This window comes from Ovis canadensis, chromosome 2 (genome assembly GCF_042477335.2).
Source record: "Ovis canadensis isolate MfBH-ARS-UI-01 breed Bighorn chromosome 2, ARS-UI_OviCan_v2, whole genome shotgun sequence".
In the NCBI taxonomy this organism is placed as follows: domain Eukaryota; kingdom Metazoa; phylum Chordata; class Mammalia; order Artiodactyla; family Bovidae; genus Ovis; species Ovis canadensis.
Window position 1 is genome coordinate 50,085,517 of NC_091246.1, and position 17,710 is coordinate 50,103,226.

The following is a 17,710-nucleotide window of genomic DNA, read 5'->3' on the forward strand; positions in this document are numbered from 1 at the left end:
TTTTAGATATCCATTTATGGACATTTGGGTTGTTTCCACCTTTTGGCCATTTTGAATAATGCTGCTGTGAACATTGGTGTACCATTTTTTTGCAGACCTATGTTTTTATTTCTCTCGGGGCTGTACCTAGGAGTAGAATTATGGGGTCATACAGTAACTCTGTCTAACCTTTTGAGGAGCTGCCAGCCTGTTTTCCTCCGTGGCTGCACCATTTCTGCATTCCTGCTAGCAGTATATGAAGAGAAACGTCCTTTTATTAAACACCTAGCATGTGCTAGACACTTGAGCTAGACCCTCCCCATACCTCACCTCCTATGACCCTCACTCGAACTCTCTGAAATATCTATTACTGCCTCCATTTTCCTGAGGCTCTGAGAGGTGTCGAGACTCCCCCAGGATCCCACAGGGATTAGTGGTAAGTCCTGGATTCACTACTAGCTCTGCCCTCTACGTCTTCCTGTCCACTCAGTGACTGCTGGCTGCCTGAGTGACCCTCCTCCAGATGCTAAAGTGGAATTGGCTGCATCCTCTCCTCAACCTCCCTGGGTACTGTTTTACAGACAGGAAAGTTGGACCCCCACTACCCGAAGGTCTGCGGGCACAGAGGGAATGTCTTAGATGTCAAATGGAACCCTTTCAATGACTTTGAGATCGCCTCCTGTTCTGAAGATGCCACGGTGAGTGCCCCTTTCCCGAGAGGAGTGGGGCTGGGGTGGAGGGAGACAGAATGGAATCTGGATGCAGCTCTGACGCTCCTGACTTCTCCATCCTTGACAAGGTGAGGTCACTGTGTGAGGAGGGCATGAGTTAGATAGACATTCTGGGCTCCTTGGAACTTGGGGTGCCACCCCTCCTCTCTATGGGCCTCGGTCTCCCCATCTATAAAATGGGCCTAATAGCTCCCAACCATCCAATGTGGATAGGTGTCATTTCCTGATGGGAATGCACATCTTCCGGGGAAACTATAAAATGCTGTGAAGGGGGAAAAAATGCTGTGAAGAGCATTTTTACTGTGGCTTGAAAATATTATGCCATACAATCTCATAGACAGTAGGGAGGGAAGATCTTGCTTAGAGGGAAGATTTAAAAGGATAAGACTGGGAGCATTAAATGCCTACCTTCTCACCTTTAGTCTTCCTCTTCTGGGCCATCCAAGGGGGCCCCTCTCACAGAAGGGGTTGGGGGTTGTCTCTACCCTGTCCTGCTCCAGAGACTGCACTGGCTTCCCAGTACCCTGAGGATATAGCATAAACCCTTCTTCTTGGCATTTGGAGCTCTCCCCTGAGCCTTTGGGATCACAGTACTCTGAGGGATATTCTAGGCTAAGAGGTGGACTTGCTGTGATCTCCAGCCTGGGAATCAGGCCTATGGCCCATCCACTCACCTACAGGTTAGGATGGAACAGATTCCCAGAAGCCTGGGCTCATCTCCAGCCCCTGCTTGGGCTGAAAGACCTTGGGAAAGCCCCTGTCCCTCTGAGGAGCCCCACCTGCCTCTCCACTGAATGACAGGTAGATACAGAGAGACTTGCCCTGGCCCTTCTGCGGGGCACTGCCAGTTTTGTTGCTCAGGGTTGCAAGGGGATGCCAGCTAACACTCCCCTTGGGCCGTGTCTCTCCTGACAGATTAAAATCTGGGACATTCCCAAGCAGCTGCTGACCAAGAACCTCACAGCCTTCAGGAAAGAGCTGGTGGGCCATGCCCGCAAAGTGGGCCTGGTGGAGTGGCACCCCACAGCTGCCAACATCCTCTTCAGCTCCGGCTATGACTACAAGGTGGGTTTGTCTATTTAATCTGCTGGGGCTCCCCTGACATAGAAGTACCCTGGGTGGGTTAAGACAACAGAAATGCATTCCCACAGTTTTGAAGGCCAGAAATCCAAAATCAAGATGTTAGGAGGGCCATGCTTTCTCCAAAAGCTATAGGGAAGAGTCCTTCTGTGCTTCTTCTAGCTTCTAGGGGCTCCAAGCATTCCTTGGTTTATAGCTGCATCACTGCATTCTGCCTCCATCTTCTGCCTTCTTCTCTGTATATCTATGTGTCTTCTCTTCTTATAAGGACTTCGGTCATTGTAGGGTCCACCCAAATCCAGTATAGCCTCATTGTATTGATACCTCATTCAGCTCAGTTCAGTTCAGTCACTCAGTCATGTCCAACTCTTTGCGACCCCATGAATTGCAGCACGCCAGGCCTCCCTGTCCATCACCATCTCCCAGAGTTCACTCAGACTCACGTCCATTGAATCAGTGATGCCATCCAGCCATCTCATCCTCTGTCGTCCCCTTCTCCTCCTGCCCCCAATCCCTCCCAGCATCAGAGTCTTTTCCAATGAGTCAACTCTTTGCAGGAGGTGGCCAAAGTACTGGAGTTTCAGCTTTAAGCATCATTCCTTCCAAAGAACACCCAGGACTGATCTCCTTTAGAATGGACTGGTTGGATCTCCTTGCAGTCCAAGGGACTCTCAAGAGTCTTCTCCAACACCACACTTCAAAAGCATCAATTCTTCAGTGCTCAGCTTTCTTCACAGTCCAACTCTCACATCCATACATGACCACTGGAAAAACCATAGCCTTGACTAGACAGACCTTTGTTGGCAAAGTAATGTCTGTGCTTTTTAATATGCTGTTTAGGTTGGTCATAACTTTCCTTCCAAGGAGTAAGCGTCTTTTAATTTCATGGCTGCAATCACCATATGCAGTGATTTTGGAGCTCCCCAAAATAAAGTCTGACACTGTTTCCACTGTTTCCCCATCTATTTCCCATGAAGTGATGGGACAAGATGCCATGATCTTCGTTTTCTGAATGTTGAGCTTTAAGCCAACTTTTTCACGTTCCTCTTTCACTTTCATCAAGAGGCTTTTTAGTTCCTCTTCACTTTCTGCCATAAGGGTGGTGTCATCTGCATATCTGAGGTTATTGATATTTCTCCCGGTAATCTTGATTCCCGCTTGTGTTTCTTCCAGTCCAGAGTTTCTCATGATGTACTCTGCATATAAGTTAAATAAGCAGGTGACAATATACAGCTTTGACGTACTCCTTTTCCTATTTGGAACCAGTCTGTTGTTCCATGCCCAGTTCTAACTGTTGCTTCCTGACCTGCATACAGATTTCTCAAGACCTCATTACACTGTGAAAACCCTATATCCAAATAAGGTCATATTCTGAGGTTTTGGGTAGACATAAGTTTTGGTGTGGGACACTGCTCAGTCCATTAGTCTTACTGGAGGGGGTGAGCTGGCCCCTGCTCAGAGATGCCTCAGCCTCCTTCATTGACTGCCAGGTTAGCAAGCTGTGGGCTCCGTGGAATGGGAAAGCTCACAGCACAGGCTATCTTGATTCTGTCTCCACTCAGTCTCTGACCTGCAGCGTGACCTGGGAAAGTCCCTGTTCTCCTCTGGGCCTCAGTCTGTACACAGATGGGGTTGATGCCATTGTAACTTCTAAACTCTTCCTTTCACAACTCTATAAGGCTTTAACTTCTAAACTCTTCCTTTCACAACTCTATAAGGCTTTACAGAGGCACCTCAGAAGCCTCTGTGGTGGATAAGAGGGTGGGATGGGAGTGGTTGAAAGGTCCTCTACCCCATTCTGATCAGAAGTGCTCTGTTATCTGTTTAGGTAGGGTGTGCTGCTGCTTATGGGCTTCCCTTGTGGCTCAGCTGGTAAAGAATCTGCCTGCAATGTGAGAGACCTGGGTTGGGAAGATCCCTTGGAGAAGGGAAAGGCTACCCACTCCAGTATTCTGGCCTGAAGAATTCCATGGACTTATAGTCCATAGGGTGCAAAGAGTCAGACATGACTGAGCGACTTTCACTTCACTGCTTATGGTTGTACAGTTTTATCTGTACACGACTCCAGGGGGCTCTGTTCACATCTTGGACTTTGGGAATGGGTTGCCCTGGAGCTGTGCACTGCACAGCCTATGCAGCTAAACATGGCATCCCTTATTAACTATGTGTTGGAAACTGTTGCTAATGACTGTTTGAAACCCCCTGGATTAGCTGGTTCCCTGGGGTCCTCCCAGCATGGATGTTTCATTGCTCCAAGCAGATGGTGTTTTCTTTTCACTGCTAGACAGCCTGACTGCTGACTTCCCCCTCCTACCACGTGGCCACTTCAGTGGGCAGATCCATCCTCTCACCCGCGGCCTTTTGGCCAGACTGCCATCTGTGGCTTCCCTCCGGGGATACCATGTTTCCCTGCAGCCTGGCTGGCGTGTGACTGTGGGGACTGGGATGGGGCTGGGGGCGGGGCTGGGTTCAGAGCTGGCTCTCTGCTGTGCAGGTGATGGTCTGGAACCTGGATTCAAAGGAGTCTGTAATCATGAGCCCCGTGAAGACAATTAACTGTCACCAAGACGTGATCCTCTCCATGTCCTTCAACACCAACGGCAGCCTGCTGGCCACTGCGTGTAAAGACCGCAAGATTCGGGTTCTAGACCCCCGAGCAGGGACCGTCCTCCAGGTTAGTGCTCGGCTGCGGTCTGGCTTGGGGTCGGAGGAGCAAGGAGTGGAGTGGGCATGGGGGGAGCATCGGGGCTTCTGAGAACAGAGCAGTGATGCTGTCAGTGTTCTAGCCAAAGTCTTTATGCATGCTATCCCCATCTGTTGGGAGGTGTTGAATATATCATACCCATTTTTCAGATGAGAAAAGTGAGACTTAAGAAAGGCTAATGGACTTGCCCACACTGAAAGCTGGGACTTGAACCCGGTCTAACTCCAAAGCTGTCAATATGCCTCGGCTCTATCAAGAGGCATGACATGGAGTCAGGAGACCATAAGGTACCACTGTTATCCACTGTGTGACCTTAGACAAGCGCTTGCTGCTCTCTGAGCCTTTTTCTCATCTGCAACAATAGGACATTAGTCCTTCCTCTGGGAAGTTTAAATGAAATAACCCAGGTGACAGTACCCACTTGCATGTAATGGATGTTCAATAATAATCTTAGTAAAAACGTGGAGCTTGGCTGAAGTCTTCCTCTGTCTTAATTTAAAAAAGAACCCGCAACAAAAATAGTGGGAGAGACTTTATGTGGATAGGAAAGAACCAGGAAGGCTTCCTGGAGGTGGTGCCTCTGGAAGGATTCCCCAGGCAGAGCTGGGATGAGAAAAGAAGGCATTTTGAGTGGAAGACAAGGAGTCCTTGACCACACATGTCACTCCAGGAAGCCAACTATAAAGGGCACCGGGCCAACAAAGTGCTATTTCTGGGGAACCTGAAGAAGCTGCTGTCCACAGGCACATCCCGGTGGAACAATCGTCAGATGGCCCTCTGGGACCAGGTGAGTCACCAGAGCAGCCCTACCAGCGCCCCTCTCTGCACCCCCCCACCCCCGCCGCCAGCACCCCTTAGCTGAGTGCTGGCTTCATGTGTTCATTCATGCATTCACTCACTGACCAAACTGATTGGTGGCAACAGGGAGGTGCCAGCAGCCTGATGGCACTCACCCAGACCTTGTGCATCTTGTCATTCAAGGAGGGGGAGGGGTTAGGACTTAGAAGAAGCCTCAATGTCAGAGAGGGGAGGTGGCTGGGCCTGGGACCAGGACTCGGGGTTGGGTGGGAGAAGGAAAAGGCCTTCTGGATGGGGGGTGGCCATCCAGACTTAGGATGCCAGGACTTAGCATGGAGCAAGGACTTAGGATGAAATAGAGAGACATATGAGCAAGAAGAGCTGCCAGTTCAACGTGGGTGGGGGTGAGGAAGGGGGTGAGGACCGGGCCAAGTAGTATTGATTTCAAGGAGCTCTTGTCCAAAGTTGAAGAGACTGCTTCTTCTCTATCTCTGAATCTCCTTGCTTCATAGTAGATATAATACAGAAGGAGGAAGGCTGGAATGACGTCATGCGTATGAGAAATGATTTGTTAAAGGCAAAATGCCAGCAAGGCAAAAGGAGGTGGTCTGTCTCTCACACACGCATACACACATACACACGCACAGAGCCCTGGGGCAGGAATTCTTATCTTAGCACCACCAAGGTCCTCCGTGAGTGACCCACAGGCCTTCCTGGTCTTCCTTCCTTTGCAGGACGACCTCTCTGTGCCTGTCACAGAGGTGGACCTCGATGGCTCCTCAGGTGTGCTATTTCCCTTCTATGATGCGGACACCAACATGCTCTACGTGGTGGGGAAGGTCAGTCTGGCACAGGAGAGAGGCGCTGCCTGGTCCCATTGGCCTGGGGCCCTTGGAGTGCAAGGCAGGGGCAGGGCCAGGCAAGAGTGGCTGGGTCCTCTACCCCTGTGGGGAGCCCCCAGCCCTCTCCCACCTTCCTGGCTCCACCGGAACACCTGGGGCCAGGGCTTTGCCCGGACGCCCTGAGCTAGTTGACCGCCCTGCCAGTTCTGGGTCTAGATGAGGAGGGACCAGTTGGTGTTTCTTGGCAGGGGCACCTTCGAATTTGGGGCAGAGGGGGGTCTTCACCGGGTAGGACTGTCCTGTACTCCGCATCCCTGGCCCCTGCCCCCAGTGCCAGGGACAGCAGCCACCTCCCCACCCAGTCATTATGACAATGACAACCTGAAGCGCCCTAGGGGTAAGACCCACTGGATGGTCTCAGGACACTGCACTTTTGACCTTCGTGTGCAGCTCTTGGATGGAGTGGGGTTCAGGCCTGTGCTCCCCAAGCCTCTGCCTTGGAGGCACACGGGTGGACTCTGGGTCATGGTTGAAGGGACTGAGTGTTGAAGTGAGGACCCCCTGCTGCCTTGGTGACCATTCCCTGGTGTGCCCTTGTGTGAGGTGGCTCTGCCAACTCGTCACTCATAGTGAGCATCAGGTTTCTGCTGTGTGGCAGTGGGGCCAGGAGCGGGGTTTGGGGCACCCGGCTCTGAATGGTGCCCTCTCTTCCACAGGGAGACAGGAACATCCACTACTATGAGATCAGTGCCAACAAACCTCACCTGAACTACCTGACGGAATACCACTCCTATAATCCACAGAAGGGGATCGGTGAGTGTGGGACACGGAGGCCACGTGGGGCCTGGGGAGACAGGGGTGAGTCAGCTGCAGGCCCTGCCCTAAAAGCAGGGCAGGTCAACACTCTGAGTCGATGGGAGCTCTACTTGAGTTATGTGGGAGGTTCTCTGGGAGCGCACAGGAAGAAGCCAGGGAGGGCTTCCTGGAGGAGGCAAGACCTGAGGAGCCAAAAGGGGAGCAGAGCAAGGCATGGGGAGAGCATGAAGGTGTTGTAGCTGAAAGTTGAGCAGTTACAACAGTAGCAAGAAGATGGGGGACACTGACATAGATCGCTAGTTTTAAGCATGTTTAGGGGTAAGAAACAAAACAAGACAGGATGCAATTCTGTGCCCTCTGCAAGAAACCCACTTACACATAAAGACACAGCTAGATTAAAAGTAAATGGAGAAAGATAAGTTAGCTTGCTGACATTAATCAGAGGGAAGCTGGAGTCGCTGTATTAAGGGCATCTGGGGGAATTCCCTGGTGGTCCAGCAGGTCACGCTCCACACTCCCAATGCAGGGGGCCTGGGTTCAATCCTTGGTCAAGTAACTAGATCCCCGCATGCTGCAACTAAGTGTCCACATGCTGCAGTTGAGACTCAGTGCAACCTAATTTTTTTTTTTTTTAAGTGACACAACCTAAATAAATAATTTTTTTTTTTTAAAGACCATCTGGGTTGGGAGCTGTGGGCATAGTGATGGAGGGCCTTGAGCAGAGCACACTTCCTGTAAAAGTCTGGCTAAAATCCTTGAAGATGGGAGGCAAAGTCTGATGGTTCCAACCCCATCTCCCCAGCACAGGGCCTGACCCAATGTAGGACTCTTTGTTGAGGGAGGAACAGTGGGAGGAGGGTGGTCTCTGTTCACATCCAGTTGTGTAGCCTGGCTTTGCCACTCACCCTGGGGCCCTGCTGCCCCAGGCCCCAGCTGAGGAATCTCTTGGCCCTCCTCTGTCATCTACCCACAGGTGTTATGCCAAAGAGAGGTCTCGACGTGTCCTCCTGTGAGATCTTCCGTTTCTACAAGTTGATCACAACCAAAAGCCTCATCGAGCCCGTATCCATGATTGTACCCCGACGGGTAAGGGTGGTGGGAGCCATCTCCAAGGGAGGGAGGAACCCCTCCTCGAGAAGGAGCCTGGGACCTGGAGCCTGGAGCCTGGCCCCTGGGGGAGCCACCGGGAGGCTGGTGGCCCCTCCTCAAAGGGAAGCCTTTCTCATGGTCAGTGTGCTCCCTCCCACTGCTGCTCTTGAGTTACTCCGTGACCTGGGGCACGTCCCTTTGCTCTGGGCCTCAGTTTCCTCCACTCACAGGGGTTGGGGGAGAGTCTGCACCCCAGGCTCTGTAAGAGGTTCCCCCAACCATCCCCACTCTCACTGTCCTGATTGCTCCCGCAGTCAGAATCCTACCAAGAGGACATCTACCCGCCCACGGCCAGTGCCCAGCCCTCTCTGACAGCCCAGGAGTGGCTCAGTGGGATGAATAAAGGTGAGGAAGGCAGAGAAAAGGCTCAGGTGAATGTGAGGGACACTGGAGTGTCCAGTGGCCCCAAGTGACTGAGAGGGTCTGGCTGATATTTGTGTCTTCCCGTAACCCATGACCCCAGAGGATTGGTGGTTGACAGTTGGTTAAAAGCAGCCAGGGGCCTTTCCTGGGGGTCCAGTGGGTGAGACTCCAGCCATTAGGATGTATACACGTGGATTTGGGCTTGCGCCAAGTGGCTCAGGAAATTCCCCCCAGTTCAAGGAATTTTGCTCCATGAAAAATGTCTTTAAACTCTGGGCTGTGCAGAGTGACTGGACAGTCTTAGCTGGATCCCCTGCCCATCCTCCCACCACTTCTGCAATTACTTTTTGACCCCAGAGACCCTGTAGGCAGTGGCCCCTGCCCTGACCCTCCCTCCTGGGTCTGTCAATACAAGGGCCTGCACAGTGGGAGGCGGGTGTTGGGAGAATTCATGAACTGGTAGATGGCAGAGTGCAGGCGGGAGGAGCTCATGGTGTTCTGGGGCAGCCCCTGCAACTCAAGCCTCGCTTAATCACGTGAGTGTGCATTTGCACTCTGCTCTAGCCTGTGGGCTTGTGCCTGTCTGCGTGGGGCCGCATGTGTGGCAGGTCTGTGTGTGGCTCCGTGTGTGTCAGCGCCCCTCGGGCCCGTCTGTTCACGGGCTCTCCAGCCTCTCACAGCCCTCTGCTTCCCTCCCAGAGCCCGTCCTGATGTCCCTTAGGCCTGGTGCCGAGCCTCTGAGCCCGCAGCCTCTGCCCTCAGAGAGAACCCTCTCCGTGCCCACGGCCCCCACCTCGCCTCATCTCTTCAACCAGACGGAAAGGCTGGTTGCAGAGGATGGCCGGAGGCCCCTCTCCCTGCTAGAGGAGAAGTCGCCCAGGTGGGCAGCAGAATACAGACAGGAGGAGAAGAAAACCTGGCTCTCAGATGGCTTTGACATCTTCGAATGCCCCCCACCAAAGACAGAGAACGAGGTGCGAACGTGGCGGGGCTGGGTCCACCAGGGGAGGGGAGCAGCTGGGGTGGCGAGGGAGAAAGGGTGAGAAAAATGACCCGCGGTGTGGCCTGGCCTGGCCACTTAACTCACCTTGCTGGTCCACTTAACAAGCAGGTCATGAGCGCCATCCACATGCCAGGATATGGTGGGTTTACTTACAGACGGTGAGGAACCATCTGTAAAAAGACAAGGGTCTGACTTGGGTATTAAAGTCCCTTCCGGTTCTGACTCTCTAGGATTTTCTGTGCTTTCAGAGTCAACTTTTGTTAAGTGCCTACTGTGTGCCAGGTCCCAGTTAGATAGGCACTCATATCATCTGACTGTATTTTCTCAACAGCCCAGGGAGTAAGTAGCAGCTAACAGATACAAGGGCTGGTGTCTCATGGAGGGATTCTGAGTCTGGCTCTCCTGAGCACTAATTCTGGGACTCAGGGGCTGAATCTTCCCCAGCCTCAGTTTCCACAGTGGTGACCTGGGAGCATTAATACTACTTCCCGCCCTCATGGGGTGTTGTAGCATTCAGCGGAATAATGGAGACTCTTAGGGGAAATACCTAACATCTAGTGCCATCATGTATACTGGCAGCAATTGTAATAATGCTGAGGTTAGTTTTCTGATCCCTAGTTTCTAGGGGAAGAAACTGAAATTCAGAAGGGGTAAGTAACCTGTCCAAGGTCACACAGTTTAGTGGTGGTGAAAACTCCAGTCTCCAGGACTTCAGGGTCAAGTATCCTTTTCTCCACCCGTGGGGAAATCTAAGGAGACAAGAAATATCTGAAATGTCAGTTCTTTTTTGAATTTCATTTATTGGGTGAAGAAAACAAGATTTTTGTTAAAAAAAAATCTACCATGGCTGCCTCCTCAATTCTCAGCCATGTTAATATCATCACCCCCCTTTCTGAGTGACAAGGGGCAATGTCAGTGCTTTCTGCTGGTGTCCTGCCCCCTTGCATCCCAGGACAGCCCAGTGACCCTCCGCTCTGCTCTGTGCTCTCCCAGCTGCTGCAGATGTTCTATCGGCAACAAGATGAGATCCGAAGGCTCCGGGAGCTGGTGACCCAGCGCGAGGTCCAGGCCAAACAGTTGGAACTGGAGATCAGAAACTTGCGTATGAGCTCACCGAGGCTCTGAGCAGAGTCCTCTGTCCTCCTCGCCCTCAGGGACACCAGTCGGCTCCATGAGGAGGTCCAGAACCAAACCACAGGTCCTCCAAGAATAGCTACTGTTTCTATATTTTTTACCAGAAATGAAACTCTTGGTCGCTGAAAGATTCCAGTGGGACCTGCTGCCGATTTTCCATTTGCCTTCTTAAAACAATGGTGTCTGAACTGACTCTTTTTAGATGATATCTTGCCTTCGGTTTACTTGTTTTGAAGGGTCCACGATAATTTCTCAAGGGGAAAACAATGCTGTACAAAGTTAGAGCTGGAAGGACCTAGGAAGTGAAGCTGCCTCTGATTTTCAAGCTGTGGTTCGTAGCAAGGCAGGGTGGGGAAGATTAAGCCAGGAGGGCTGTTTTGTTTTGTAATATTGGCTTCTATGGAATACATAATTCTCCTACTAAAAATTAGAAGTTTGAAAAGAAGTGGCATGGTCCAGCTTCTTTATTTCATAGGTGGGGAAACTGAGGCCCAGAGAGAAGGGCAAGTAATCAAGGTCTCCAGAGAGTCCATGGCTGGGCTGGGCTGAGCTCCTGGTCTCCTGGGTCTATCTGCTGTTTGTGAGGCAGCACCTGTGCAGTTCTCAGCCCACAGGGCAGGAATCCATTGGTTCTGGCCTCATCTGTGTCCCTGACTTGCTCTGTGACCTCTCGAAGGTCATTCACTCTCTGGTCTCACTTTCTCCATCTGAGCAAGGAGGCCCCTGGAATGTGCTGTCCTTTAGAGGATCTGCCACCTGAGATGAAAAAACATTGGCCTTGACCTGAGGAAAGCTACTTTGCAGGCTGATGATCTGGGTTTGCTGCAGGAACTCAAAAGACATTGACAAAGGGGCAGAGGAAGTTTAACTTCCACGAAGTAAGTCAAGGTTCCGCCTAATGGTGGAACACAGACAGAAGGCCATCCCCTCTCCCTTCAGCCAGAATCAGCCAAATATGTGTAAACACTGTCCCTTAGGCGGGGATGCAGACAGCAGAGTGGTGCCCGCGACCACTGACTGCCACCACCAAAGCCCCGAGGTCATAGAGTTTGCCTCCTCCAGGATGACGCAGGTAGATTTCAGCCCAAGGTAACAGGAGAGGTCCCCAGGAGGTGGGGAGCCCCAGCTCTGGAAGTGTGTCAGCAGAGCCCCATGGGCACCCACCCAGGAGGGCTTCTGGAGAAGGATGATTGTAGTGGGCAAGGAAATGGGACCAGATGACCCTGACTTCCCTTCCAGACTGACAGTTTTTCTGTGTCTCGCTATTGTATATTCTAAGCCCTTTCTCTAAGGTGCTCTCTCTCACAGTGGTCAGTACAACAGCCCAGCTAGAGGCAGGGAATGCTGGAAGTTAAATGTGCCCCTCCTTACCAAGGCTGTGCCAGCCATGAGTTTTGCCCAAAGCACAGGGTGATCCTGGAACTAAGATGGGAACTTCAGAGGCCACTCAGGCCTGGTATGTTTCAACCCAGGCTGTACCTTTGAATTCCTCTGGGAGCCTTCAGGAACCACAGATGTACAGGCCCAACCCCAGATCATTGATGCAGAATCTCCAAAGTAGGGCCTGGCCTGGTATATGTTTTTTAAGTTCCCAGGTGATTCTGCAACACAGTGGACTGGTTCATCTGTACCTATTTTCAGTGAAGATGAGGATAGTGAGTGCCAGACAGGATCTGGGACTCCAACCCCGTCTTCTAAGTCCAGGCTGAAAGCTCCTATAAAGTAGGAAACATCATCCTGGAGGTCTCTGGGACCCCTGACTGCAGCACGATGAAGGCTCTGTGCTCCTGATGGCCCCCTCCCCTTGCCATGGCTGAGTCACCTCATTTGCCCACACACACACCAGATGCCCACGTTCCCTGTCGTGTTTACTAAGTTGCTGGGTCCTGCCAAGCTTGCCAAAGGCCGAATCTCAGGCATTGTTGGGGAAGCAGAGCTCCACTGAATGGGGTTATCTCCCCCCACCTCATCTGTGACCAGCTCTTCACAGTTTACAAAGCCCTCTCAGCCCCACTTACTGACCCGTCCTCCTCTAAACAGGTGAGCTAGGCTCTGTTATCCCCAAGTTCAAAGGGAATACCTAGCTTCAAGAGAATGAAGAATCATCAAGCCCAAAGGCACAAGCCGAAAGGCAGGAAGGTGAGGTCCTATCTGGGGAGCTGCCCACATGCCTCCTCCACACGGAGCCTTCCTGCTCAAGCTCTCCCCACCCCTAAGGGACCCGTACCTCATGCTTAAAAACAATACGAAGGCATCCATGAACAAACTTCTTTTCCTTTTTTTTTTTTACATCTACAATAAATTATTTAAATTATTTCACAGCAAGGGAGAGGGATAGGTAATTTTTATCAGATATTTTTTTAAGCCATTTTTTAAAAATTGTTTTTGTTCTTGGCTGATGAAGTAGGACTTGCCCAGCATTTGCAGGGCCCTCAGGCTCAGGACAAGCAGACTATGTACTCATCTCCTTACTCCATACCCTAAGAACCCCCTGACTATTGACTCAGGAACTTTCTGAGAGTGAAGATAGCACTGGGAGATGAGCTCTGGGGTGTATCTACAATCATTTGAGATTGTATCATAGAGGGAAGCAGGAAGTCAGAAATCGAGCTATACTTTTAATACAAAACCGTGCCTGAAATCCTTTGATTGTTTTAATATTATTTCTGAAATTCCTTGTATCTTTATTAAAAAAAATAACTAAAAGTGAAAATAAATAGATGTGGAATTGTGCAATGAAAAGAAGGTAACAAAATAATAAACATCTGCCTAGACATTTTAATACATGGAGTTTTCCTTGATTTGTTTCACAAATACAAGTTTCCCTCACTATCTGAAAGTAGAAGGTGCTCATGAAACCTTTCATAAGCCAAAGTGGCTAAAAAGTGAAGAAGCAATTATCTTAATGCAAAATAAGTCAAGGTGAAGCAAGATGCTCACAGACACTGTTCAAAGCTAAGACAGCTTAATGTCAAGAATGCTGAGTGTCTTTCCTGCAGGAGGAGTTTGACAGTGCCACTCTAACTGCCTGGGGTGCTAGGAGATGCCTGATGCGTCTATAATAACTCCACAAAACAAATGCTGAATTTCTTTTTATTGCTTTTTTGCCTTTTTTTTTTTAATAAAAGCGAAAATCCGCTTCAGTTTTCTGTTAGTGAAAACAAATACTAATGTAGGTCTTTTGTGAAAGCAAGATGGCATACAGTGAACTTTTGGAGGGAGCTTGGGAGAGGAGGATATTTTGTAGGGACAGATGCAGGAGAGATCTGTTTCAAAAAGCCAGGAAAGCAGTTGGATGGAGAGGTGCAGGGCCTAGGGAGTGTCCTGCAGAGATGGTTAAGAGCTCTTTGGACAGTTTGAGATCGAGGAGGATGAGATGACATCAGAAGAGTGACTATGGGTGCAAGGAAATCCAGGGGATGTGGGATCTTGGAAGGTCAGAGAAAAGTGTGTTTCAGGGAGATGTGATGAGTAGTACCAGTTGCCCCCCACAGTCCAGGGGAAAGACGACCAATGAGGTTCACCCACTTCTAGCAACTTGAAGTGCTTCTCCTTATACTGAATGAGCTCTCCCTGGAATTCTCATCTGCCCTTGTATTTACCCACAAGTGCCAGGTTCCAGGCAAAGTGCTAGGAATAATATCAGGTAAGCAAGACAGTCACTGCTTTCTCAGAGTTTAGAATCAGCTAAGCCAACAGCCTCAGAAACTGAGCTGTTTCATTCAGCCAAAATAAATCCTTTCATTCTTTCAAACAACCAACTTTTGCTGAGAGCCATCTGCATGGACAAGGACTTAGAGGTGCAGAAATGAAGAAATGTGATCTTGGCCTTCCAGGAACCAAGTGCAAGGTTATGTAGAGAATCCTTGTGTGTTAACCATGTTGTGTTATTGAGACTGGTAGATGAGGAATTATGGGAGACTAGAGGACAGGTGGGACTTCCCTGGTGGCTCAGAGGTAAAGAATCCATCTGCTAATGCAGGAGAAAGTTTGGAAAGTTTAGTCGCTCAGTCGTGTCCGACTCTTTCTGACCCAATGGATTGTAGACTACCAGGCTCCTCCATCCATGGAATTTTCTAGACAAGAGTACTGGAGTGGGTTGCCATTTCCTTCTCCAGAGGATCTTCCCAACCCAGGGATCGAACTCAGGTCTCCCACACTGTAGGCAGACACTTTACCGTCTGAGCCACCAGGGAAGTACGTAGGTTCAATCCCTGGGTCAGGAAGATCCCCCTGGAGGAGGAAGTGGCAATCCACTCCAGCATTCTTGCTTGGGAAATCCCCTGGACGGGGGAGGCTGGTGGACTATAGTCCATGGGATTTGCAAAGAGTCAGACCCGACTTAACAACTAAACAACAACAACAACAATACCTACTTGTTTGGGCCAGAAACCAGCCTGGGAAACAGGTAAGACAGATTTGGTTCCTGGCCTCCAAAGAGTCCTCTGTTGTGGTTGGAAGGAAAGGGAGGCCAAGGTAGGGGACATCGCAGGCTGCTCTTGGAGGGGAAGCAAGGAAGGCTTCCTGGAGGAAATGATATTTAAGCAGAAACCTGAAGGATAAATAGGAGTAAACAAGGCAAAGGGCATTTGAGGAAAACAGTGTTCCACACAGAGAAAACTACCTACTCCCTGGTCTGGAAACAAGCAAAGGGTAGCATAGACAGGGCAGAGTTCATGGGTATTAAGAGCCAAGGGGGACTTCCCTAGTGGTCCAGAGGGTAAGCCTCTGCCTGGCATAGGTTCAATCCTGTTCCTGGAAGATTCTCACATGCCATGGGGCAACTAAGCCCATGTGCCCTAGAGCCTGTGCTCCACAGCAAGAGAAGCCACAGCAAGAGAAGCCTACATGCAGTAACAAGGACCCAGAACAACCAAATAAATAATAAAAATTTTAAAGACGCAAGGACCTTGTAGGCAGGAGCTGAGACTTTTTCCCTGTAGCTTTATTGAGGTATGATTGACAAAAATTGTACATATTTATGTTGCTCGTGATTTCTTGAGGTGAACAAGGTAATGACTTAATATATAAATATACTGTGAAATGGTCATCACTATCAAGTTAATTAACACATCCATCACCTCACATTACCATTTTTGTGCATGATAAGAACAATAAACTGGAAAATTCTGAAAGAGATGGGAATACCAGACCACCTGACCTGACTCTTGAGAAACCTATATGCAGGTCAGAAAGCAACAGTTAGAACTGGACATGGAACAACAGACTGGTTCCAAATAGGAAAAGGAGTACATCAAGGCTGCATATTGTCACCCTGCTTATTTAACTTATTTGCAGAGTACATCATGAGAAACGCTGAGCTGGAAGAAACACAAGCTGGAATCAAGATTGCAGGGAGAAACAGCAATAACCTCAGATATGCAGATGACACCACCCTTATGGCAGAAAGTGAAGAGGAACTCAAAAACCTCTTGATGAAAGTGAAAGGGGAGAGTGAAAAAGTTGGCTTAAAGCTCAACATTTAGAAAACTAAGATCATGGTATCTTGTTCCATCACTTTATGGCAAATAGATGGGGAAAGAGTGTCAGACTTTATTTCGGGGGGCTCCAAAATCACTATAGATGGTGATTGTAGCCATGAAATTAAAAGACGCTTACTCCTTGGGAGGAAAGTTATGACCAACCTAGATAGCATATTAAAAAGCAGAGACATTACTTTGCTAACTAAGGTCCATCTAATCAAGGCTATGGTTTTTCCAGTGGTCATGTATGGATGTGAGGGTTGGACTGTGAAGAAAGCTGAGTGCCAAAGAACTGATGCTTTTGAAGTGTGGTGTTGGAGAAGACTCTGGAGAGTCCCTTGGACTGCAAAGAGATCCAACCAGTCCATTCTAAAGGAGATCAGTCCTGGGTGTTCTTTGGAAGGACTGATGCTTAAAGCTGAAACTCCAATACTTTGGCTACCTCATGCGAAGAGTTGACTTATTGGAAAAGACTCTGATGCTGGGAGGGATTGGGGGCAGGAGGAGAAGGGGCCGACAGAGGATGAGATGGCTGGATGGCATCACCGACTCGATGGATATAAATTTGAGTGAACTCTGGGAGTTGGTGATGGACAGCAAGGCCTGGCATGCTACAATTCATGGGATCGCAAAGAGTCGGACACGACTGAGCAACTGAACTGAACTGAACTGAAAAACATTTGAGAGCCAGTCTCAACACATTTCAAGTATACAATATAGTGTTATTAATGGCAGTCACCATGCTGTACATTAAGTCCCCAGAACTTATGGGTTCTGTAACTTAAAGTTTGTACCCTTTTCCCCCACCCTACCTTTTTCTGTCAGCCCCTGGCAACCACTTTTCTACTCTCTGTTCCTATGGGTTTGACTTTTTTTTCCCCTTAGATTCCACATATTTAGATACGGTACAGTATTTGTCTTTCTCCATCTGGCTTATTTCACTTAGCATAATGTCTTCTAGGCTCATTTATTTAGAAAATGGTAAGATTTCCCTTTCTAAGTCTGAATAACATTTCACTATACATACATATGGAGAAGGCAATGGCACCCCACTCCAGTACTCTTGCCTGGAAAATCCCATGGATGAAGGAGCCTGGTGGGCTGCAGTCCATGGGGTCGCTAAGAGTCAGGCACCACTGAGCGACTTCACTTTCACTTTACTTTCATGCATTGGAGAAGGAAATGGCAACCCAGAGAATCCCAGGGACGGGAGCCTGGTGGGCTGCCGTCTGTGGGGTCGCACAGAGTCGGACATGACTGAAGTGACTTAGCAGCAGCAGCAGCAGCATACATACATATACCACATCTTCTTTCTCCAGTGATCCATTGATGGACACCTGGGTTGTTTCCATATTTTGGCTATTGTAAATAGTGCTGCTGTGACCGTGGGAGTGCAGATACCTCAGAGATTCTGACTTCATATTCTTTGGATACACACCCAGAAGTGGGATTGCTGGATCATACCATAGTCCTATTTTTAATTTTTTGAGGAACTTCCATAATGCCAACTGACATTCCATGGAAGCTGAGACTTTAGCGTGGGGGCAACTGGAGTTTCCAGAACGGTTTCTCACAATTGCAGGAATGGTTAATTCTACTGGGGAAAGGGCAAGAGAGAATTATGGGAA

At 49.5% G+C, this 17,710-nt stretch overlaps 1 protein-coding gene across 2 annotated transcripts in view; it reads left to right on the forward strand.

The window, feature by feature from the left end:
* The window catches only part of CORO2A (coronin 2A), a 65,519-nt gene extending 52,138 nt beyond the window's left edge, over positions 1–13,381 (forward strand). For both annotated transcript variants that reach the window (XM_069574066.1, XM_069574065.1), the window contains exons 3-12: positions 561–677; positions 1,626–1,775; positions 4,285–4,464; positions 5,165–5,281; positions 6,027–6,131; positions 6,851–6,947; positions 7,924–8,036; positions 8,354–8,444; positions 9,162–9,436; positions 10,459–13,381. In XM_069574066.1, coding sequence (XP_069430167.1) covers positions 561–677; positions 1,626–1,775; positions 4,285–4,464; positions 5,165–5,281; positions 6,027–6,131; positions 6,851–6,947; positions 7,924–8,036; positions 8,354–8,444; positions 9,162–9,436; positions 10,459–10,590 — 1,377 coding nt within the window. In that variant the 3' untranslated portion in view covers positions 10,591–13,381. The remainder of the gene's footprint in view (positions 1–560; positions 678–1,625; positions 1,776–4,284; positions 4,465–5,164; positions 5,282–6,026; positions 6,132–6,850; positions 6,948–7,923; positions 8,037–8,353; positions 8,445–9,161; positions 9,437–10,458) is intronic.
* The last annotated feature ends 4,329 nt before the right edge of the window (positions 13,382–17,710 follow it).